The following is an 8,316-nucleotide window of genomic DNA, read 5'->3' on the forward strand; positions in this document are numbered from 1 at the left end:
TGTACTGATTATTTCAACTTGTCTAACACAATACTTATATTTCAGAACCAGTTTCTTGCTTTATCTTGTTGTAAAGCTATTGACTCTACTGATTATTGAGTTTATTTAAGCTGCATTTGATAACCAGTCTGTATTTTCAGTCATACACACACACACACACATCACACCATACACACACACACACCTCAGTTGAGAAGATAATGCACTGTGTGACATGTCATTACTTTACCGCTGTTCACAAGTACTGTGCCTTGTTTATGTCGTGTTGACGCCTGGTTTACCTCCCCTATGTACTGTACTGGTGTTAGCAGGACGAGGGGGAAACTAGCAGTGAGGAAACGTGGTATGACACAGAGGTACTTTTCGTGTGTCCACAGCTGTGAGCGATGGTCTGGGAAATGGAGAAGTGAGTGAATGAAACAGGTACCTTGCATGACGTTTTCACTGCCATGACAGAAGGTAGTCAAGGAACGCTGAGGAAATGTAGGTGATTTGTTTGATTTTGTTAGAAGTACTCCGAGCAACTTTTCCACAGCGATGAGAGGAAATGATTGAGGAAATACTGGGGTAATAAAGTGTTTCATTTTGTTAGAAGTATTTTATGCAGTGTTTCCAGTTATAAGAGTAAATGGCCCAGGAAACATTGGGAGAAATGTTTATGAGTTTCCACAATCAGAGAGAGAGAGAGAGAATGGGCTAGGAAAATGGAGGAATAAAGTGTTTGCTTCATATTGTTAGATGCACTTTAACTAGATGTGGAAACAAAGAAATAGTGTTTTAATTTTACTAGACAAAACACATTTTCACAACTGCAAGAGAGGGTAGCTTTGTGAAATCTTGGAATAGTCGATTCATTCTCTTATGTTAGATTGTCAATACCTGACTTTACCCATGCCAAGTAAAGCTGTGGATTACCTTGCCATAATCACAAGAGAGATGGGTAAAAAAAAAAAAAAAAAAAAAAAAAAATGTCAAAATACAGAAATTGTTTCATCGCGTTCCCTCACTGCTAGGTTCCCCGCAGTTAGTGACACTCGTAGGTGAATGCCAGATTTTGTTTCACGACTCCTGCAATGGCGTGTATGTCCCTGATTCTGAGCCAGGCAGGGTGGGTGGGTGGTGCATGGATGGTGTGTGAGATCCACTTAGGTATATATATAAAGGGAAAAAATATCTTATACAAATCTATACAAAAAGATGTTGGGAGATTCCAATATTGCCCTATTATGAAAGAAAAATATATATATAAATTTTACTGTTATCTGTTGTTTTTGTATTGTTTTAAGTATATTTTCCAGATTACATCACAGCTTATCTATTCAGTATCTTATCTTACAGGTTATCTATACATTCTTTCATCTTGCAACTATCTTACTGTTTATCCACATGTTTTTTCATCTGTTCATCTAAACATCTTATAGCTTCTCTATTCTGTCATCCATTCATTAAAACATCGTATCTCACAGTTTATCTATACATTTATTCATCCCTTCTTCAAAATGACTTATCTATATTCGTTCATTAAAACAAAACAGGTCTAGAGGCTCCAGTTCCTGTTACACAATTTTCAAACTTCTGCACTTCACATGGAGAGGGAAGGAAAACACACCATTAATGAATTCTCTATAATATTTTGAACTTTTTAATAATCTGCACTTGCTCTGCTACAAATGTTTTAAAAGTTTCCCTGTTTCTGTTAACATTACGGCACAAGACTCAAGACTCGGCCGGCACACCGCAGCACCTCAGGATGTGTGTGTGGAGTGTAATACTTGTGTGGGGAACCTTGATGCAACACACATGCCTCCAGCACTGTGAGATATTGACTGAGTGCTGCCAACAAAACTACTGGTAAGGATAGTGTTGTGAAGTGGTTTAACACACACACACACACACACACACACACACACACACACACACACACACACACACACACCTTTGACAATGTTTTGGGAAATGACAAGTGGCCCTTTTTTTCTCACATTTTCTTACACTTGGCCAGTGCCCCTCTTATATGGAAAAAAAAAAAAATACAGTGCCATGGTGGTATGACTTACTGGCCCCAATACCTAGCTTGCCATCACAAATTTGGCCATGATGTCAGAAGTGATGCAGCCTCATTTGAATTGCAAACATAGTGGTGTCATGTGAAGGGACACCAAGGTACTATCCACACAATCCAGTACTGCCTGATGGTCACTCAGTGCACACTGGGCAAGATTGGTGAGCAAACTAAGAGTGCAATGGAGGATGAAGTTAGCCAGGCATCATTTGATTGTGTGGACAAGGCTTCATACAGGCACATTTTTTTTCTCCTCACTCACACACAAGCATCAAATTTTCCCAGCAGTGCTCACAATATGCCCCCATGCGTGCACACACACACACACACACACACTCAACCCTGTGTGGATGGCGTGAACCCAGAAAACTCCAAACTGGTCAGTCGTCGCTGCAACTGAGCAACGTGTAATGGAATGAGGGATGGAATTCAAAGCCACACGCCATGCTGGTCCCTGCGGCGACAACTCTCAGCAAACCTTATGGCCAGTCCCTGTCACTGTCCTAAGTGGTTTTAGGGACAAAAAGATGCACACTTATTGACATTTAGGGATGAAAGACATTTTTTTGGTCTTTTTACTGTCCCTGTCGCTGTCGTAAGTGGTTTTAGGGACACAGACACATTTCTTGGTGTTAGGGGATGAATGCTGTTGTCTTTTGGTCTTACAGGATGAGATACACTTCAGCCCCTGTTTCCCTTAAGTTTTCAGCAAAAAAAGCTCACTCATTTTTTACACTTGTCCCTCTCTCTGTCTCATTTTTGACGATTACTCACTTTTTACATTTGTCTTTCTCTCAGTCTCACTTTGGACTATAAACACACACTTTTTACACCAGTCCCTCTCTGTGTCTCTTATTTTGGTCTTAGGGACTCATACCAACATCTGCAAGGTTCTGTGCCAACACCCACACACACACACACACACACACACACACTTAATGACTGTTAGGATGTTGCTTTTTAATCCATCAATCAGACAACAGGGTAGTGCTGTGCTTGGCAACACCTGGGGATAGAGGGCTGCTGGCTTGAGGAAGGGAACCAAACTAAACTCCAGTGTGTGAAATGGAATGAAATATACTGGGAGTTGTCCAGAGTGGAACCAGCATGTGACAGACTTCAAAGACAAGGTGTAAACTCTCACTCATTCACTCGCTCTCTCTTCAAGTGTTGGCAAAAGTGCTTCTCTCATCCTCCTCGTCATGGTAAGGGAATATATCAACAAACTATACATTAAGAAACTTTCGGTTCTGGTAACGGTTTTAGTATATCATTACATAAAGGAGTATTACTGGTTCCAGACTCTAAAATGCTTGATTCTCTCATCAGGACTGTTTCCCAAGGCCACAGATGATCAGACAGGTTCTCAAGGCTGTTTTTGTGAGGATGGTATTAAACTATCACTAAAATCATTAAACACCATTGAAAATGGTGTTTAATAACTTCCACTACAGCCTGTTAGAAGTGCTCAAGATGTTAACTCTTTGTAAAACTATTACTAGAATCACAAAAACACCCTGAAAATCCTAAAAAACTTCCATAAGAGCCTATTAGAAGCATTCAAGATGTATAATACTTGTTAAGCTGTAACTAGAATCATGAACACACCTTGCAAACCCCAAGAACTTCCACTAGAGCCTGTTAGAAGCATTCAAGATGAGGAATCACAAAACTAGCACTAGAATCACGAAAACACCTTGGAAACCCAACATAACTTCCATTAGAGCCTGTTAGAAGCATTCAAGATGAGGAATCCATGTCAAATTAGCACTAGGAACATGGAGTCCCTTAAAAACTCCAACAACTTCCACTACAGCTTGTCAGACTATTGCTAGAATCATGAAATATGCCTTGATAACTCCAGTAACTCCCACTAGGGCCTGTTGGAAGCATGCATGATAAGATACCAAGACATTAAAAATACAGAACCTCAGAATTGAACCAGTGAACAGAAACCCAAACAAATGATGATGATGATGGAGAAAAAAAAAAAAAAAAAAAAAAAAAAAAAAAAAAAAAAAAAAAAAAAAAAACACCATCACAACATAACCATGACGACAGGTAGAGGGAGCACATGAACCCATAACCCAAATATCTACATCTGTACAACGCCCAACCTCCCTTGCATTGGCTGATAAACAATACTTCACAGGGAACATATGGACCAGCAGTGCCAGGCCCCCCCTCAATACTGTCTCTGCCTCCCTCAGCTCTTCACTCCCTCACAGGCAGCATAGATTGGTCCAGCCTTCTCCTGCGCCAGTTCCTTCGCACGTTTGGCTGTCTCTCGCGCTGCCTCCTTTAGTCTGGAAGAGGGAGAGAGAGAGAGTAAAATGGTTTGCTATTTTTTCTGTCTTTTGAAAGGAGAGAAAAGTGGTAATTTTTTCTGTTAGTTTGTTATTTATTTATTTACTTCTTGTCTATCTTTCATTTGTAACTTATTCATTTAATAAGCTTGTTTTCTGGGAGGACATGGGAGACAGGGACAAGAGGAAATAGAGTCAGGGGAGGGGGACAGAGGGACGGGGTGACAGACCTCTGCTTTCGCTCCTCCAGGGAAGGTTGGTAAGGGAGGGCAGGGTCAGTGGGAGCACTGGCGTTGGGGAACAGTCTGTTGAGTGCGTACGAGAAGCCAAGGTTGCTTTTCTGAATGTTCTTCTTGTACCGTTCCACTCCAAAGGTCTGAAAGAGGGAGGCTGGAATTAGGGGGAGCTATTTTTCTTAATTATTTTTTATGGAAGGGAGCTGTAATTAAGTCCTCTCTCTCTCTCTCTCTCTCTGCCTCACCTGGATGGCATAGCTCAGACCAAAGATCTTAGAGTCAATCCACGCCTTCCTCTCTGCCACTGTCCACTGGGGGTTCTCTGGACACGGCCGGTACATCACCTTCTCCACACACGTCATCACCTGCAAGACACAGCCAACACTCAGGCACGCAGGACGCACAAACATGCATACATACAAAAACAAAACTGCAACTAGGCTGGCGCACATAACAAAAGAATATAAGAAAAAAGGGAAGCTGCCAAACCAAACTTAAGCAAGAAAACCTAACCTAACCAAACTTCACTTCACCTAACCTTAACTTAACCTTATTTAACTGAACTCAACCTAACCACACCTCACCATACTCAACTCTAACCTCATCATACCAAACCTAACCTAATCACACCTCATCTAACTCAAATCTAACTTAACCTAACCTACCCTCACCAACACTAACCTAACCACACCAAACTGAACCTACCCAACTTAACCTAAGCTAACTTAACCTAACCTACCCTGCCTTCCCCTCACCTTGGTCAGGCCGACATTCCTGGTGTAGGTGCAGAGTTCCTTCTTCTCTGGATCAACAACGGACTCCTCGATCACATTGACGTGTCTGGCGCTGATAATGCGTTCCCCCCACTTGGGCATGCGGTTGGTCTTGGTGAGCAGCCGTTTGGAGTGCAGCTGTCCCCCCACTACCTTCCTCACCACTGTGTCTTCTGAGAGCACATGGGAGCTGGGGAGTGAGGAGGAGGTGATGGTGAGATGGTGAGGCAAAAGATATATTACAGGAAGGATATACGTCTATTAGAAAAAAGGAGAATGACTGAAAGAATACAGGGATGAGGGGCATGACTTACGAGATGAGACTGAAGTTACTACATTTACATTCCCTAGAAAGAATTAAGTTAAGAGCAAACCTGATAGAAGTCTTTAAGTGGTATGGGGTTACAACAAGGGAAATAAGCAAAGTTTTCAGGATCAGTGATCAGGACAGGACAAGAAATAATGGGTTCAAGCTTGAAAAATTTAGGTTCAAGAAAGAAATAGGAAGGAATTGGTTCTTAAATAGAGTGATGGATGAATTGAACAGACTCAGTTATCAGGTTGTTAGTGTTGAGTCATTAGGGAGCTATAAAACACTAGAAAAATGTATGGCTGGGGATGATAGGTGGAAATGGGTAGGTGTCTCTTATACAGGGACTGCCACATGTAGGCCTGATGGCTTGTAGTGTGGAGGAGGAGGTGGTGGTGGTGGTGGTGGTGGTGGTGTGTTGGGTCCAGTTATGTTTGCTGTGTATGTTAAGTGATATGACAGAAGTGATTAACAGCCATATGAGTTCATTTCTAGATGATACTTAATTGATAACAAACACAAAAAAAAGGAACATCAGAAAGCTTACATATATCAGGTAATAGGAGATACAAAGAGCAGCAGCCAAGACAGTCCCAAGCTTAGGTAACGACTTATAAACAGGGACTAAAAAACTGAACCTTCCCATACTGCAGCAAGGAAGGGAGACTTGACTGTATATAGATTAATGGAAGAACTGTATAGCTGGATGATATGATGTGGGAAGCAAGAGACACAAGGGGACACTGAAAGATGTTGAAGAAACCTCTAGAAGAAATAAAAAAGAACAGTTTCCTGCAGAGGGTAGTGAACATATAGCACTGTCTAAACAAGGGTGTGGTGCAGACAGGAAATATTCATAACTTCACGGCTGAGGTGGACAGAACAAAGGCGGCCGGTGGGACAGTACCAGCAAGGCTCCTTTCCTACATGACACAAGCTGGCGCACACACACACACACACACACACACACACACACACACACACACACCTCTCAGGGTTAGGGTAGCGCTGCCAGATCCCCTGAGCCACCTGGTCCCACGAAAATTTGAGGACACTGCTGTTCTCGTAATACTTCATGATGGCGGCCACCTCACCAGTCTGGCTGTCTGTCAGGGAGGCAGAGAATGTCAGCACAGAATTGCAATATGTGTACACTAACAGTTAATTATTTTTTTGCCATATATAGTTCTTGTGTTTGAATAGATTACTTACTGTTATCATAATTCACATTTTAAAACTGGTTAATACACATCTATCTATCTATCTGTGTGGTAAAACTGTGATATGCAGCAGCTGTGTCAGGGAGGAACAGAGGACATAACTGCTGTGGTATTACTTAACTATGCAGAAATAAAAGTACGCAATTTTGAAGGATAAGGAAAAAAGAAGAGGAAACAAAAAATACTAACAAATACCAGCGAACGAACCAGGGGAACGGGACAGGCGGGCACCCACAATGCACCACACACCAAAACACGATAAAATGCAGGAACACAATGAAAGACCACCGTATGTAATTATGTGTGTGTACGTGTGTGCGTGTGTGACCTTGATCTAATTAAAAAACACATGCACACTTTTCCCTGCCCCCCGCACACCCCTCCTCCCCTGACACTCGTATGTATAATGCCATGTCGGCCAATCAGTGTGAGATAATGGATAAAGAGATAAGAGGAGCAATGTGGTAACAGGAGGAGGTGGAGGAGGAGGAGGAGGAGGTGTGATAAGAGAGGCAGCACACAGTAAATAATGGAATACAAAAATAGCAAGTTTGATGACACTGAAGAAAAAGGGTTGACCTGAGAGAGAGAGAGAGAGAGAGAGAGAGAGAGAGAGAGAGAGAGAGAGAGAGTTAAATACCAAAGGTTACGAAAAAGAAAATAACAAATCAAAATGACACGAATAAAAACAACAATGATGAAAAGCGCAAAAAGAAAAAAAAAGAAAACAAACGAAATTTAACCTCAATAAACAAGCAAACCGAAGCAAAACAACAACAAGAACAACAACAACACACCGGACCACCTCCACACGTTTTCCCTCATAATGCCTGAACTACCAATTAACCTGCCCATTTTTTTCCCGTCCATCCCTCAGCACACCTGTACACACTCACCTGCAAGATGTCGGGGGCGTGGGTGGCGTGTGGTGGGTGCGGCGGGCTTATAAAGTTTGCCAGTACTGGGTCACGTCCGCACGCTGGCCGCCATGTTGGGTCCTGATGATTGTGATGATGTTTTTTTTCTTCTGAACTTTTTATTTTTATTTTTTCAGTTTTTGGCAAGTTTGGTGTAGAAATTGTAGGATTAAATTATGTTGTTGTTTTTTTGTGCATTTTCTTGAGTGGTAAATGTTGTTTGGTGTATATGGGTGGGTTGTTTATAGTTGTTATCTCTGGGTATTTATTGTATTGCATATATCAGATTTTTCTTAAGTTTCATTAAGTAGAAATACACTTAATCATATTATTTCATGCAGCGTTTTCTAATGTAAATAAATAAATATTCTAATTAGCTGCTCATGACGATAAAAAAAAAGAAAGAAAACGTAAGTAGTTTTTCAAAGAGAGACTACATGATTTCTGACGTATCATAATAATCTTTCTCTTGTCATATTTTTCCCGCTCTTA

At 41.4% G+C, this 8,316-nt stretch overlaps 2 protein-coding genes across 3 annotated transcripts in view; one reads left to right on the forward strand and one right to left on the reverse strand.

Annotated features, from left to right (window-relative positions):
- LOC135094746 (ubiquitin carboxyl-terminal hydrolase 8-like) overlaps positions 1-1,463 on the forward strand; it is a 25,250-nt gene extending 23,787 nt beyond the window's left edge. For both annotated transcript variants that reach the window (XM_063995090.1, XM_063995091.1), the window contains exon 22: positions 1-1,463. This exon is cut by the window's left edge and continues 5,456 nt beyond it. The gene's annotated coding sequence lies outside the window, so the exon portion shown is untranslated.
- A 148-nt stretch (positions 1,464-1,611) lies between these two features.
- Positions 1,612-7,953, reverse strand: LOC135094747 (PRELI domain-containing protein 1, mitochondrial-like). Its single transcript, XM_063995092.1, has 6 exons — positions 7,804-7,953; positions 6,676-6,793; positions 5,360-5,567; positions 4,850-4,969; positions 4,599-4,744; positions 1,612-4,368 (listed from the first exon to the last, which is right to left on the reverse strand). The coding sequence occupies exons 2-6, from the start codon at positions 6,762-6,764 to the stop codon at positions 4,269-4,271; spliced, it is 663 nt and encodes a 220-aa protein (XP_063851162.1). The 5' UTR covers positions 6,765-6,793; positions 7,804-7,953; the 3' UTR covers positions 1,612-4,268.
- Between the last annotated feature and the right edge of the window lie 363 nt (positions 7,954-8,316).

The sequence above is a fragment of the Scylla paramamosain genome, chromosome 46, assembly GCF_035594125.1.
Source record: "Scylla paramamosain isolate STU-SP2022 chromosome 46, ASM3559412v1, whole genome shotgun sequence".
In the NCBI taxonomy this organism is placed as follows: domain Eukaryota; kingdom Metazoa; phylum Arthropoda; class Malacostraca; order Decapoda; family Portunidae; genus Scylla; species Scylla paramamosain.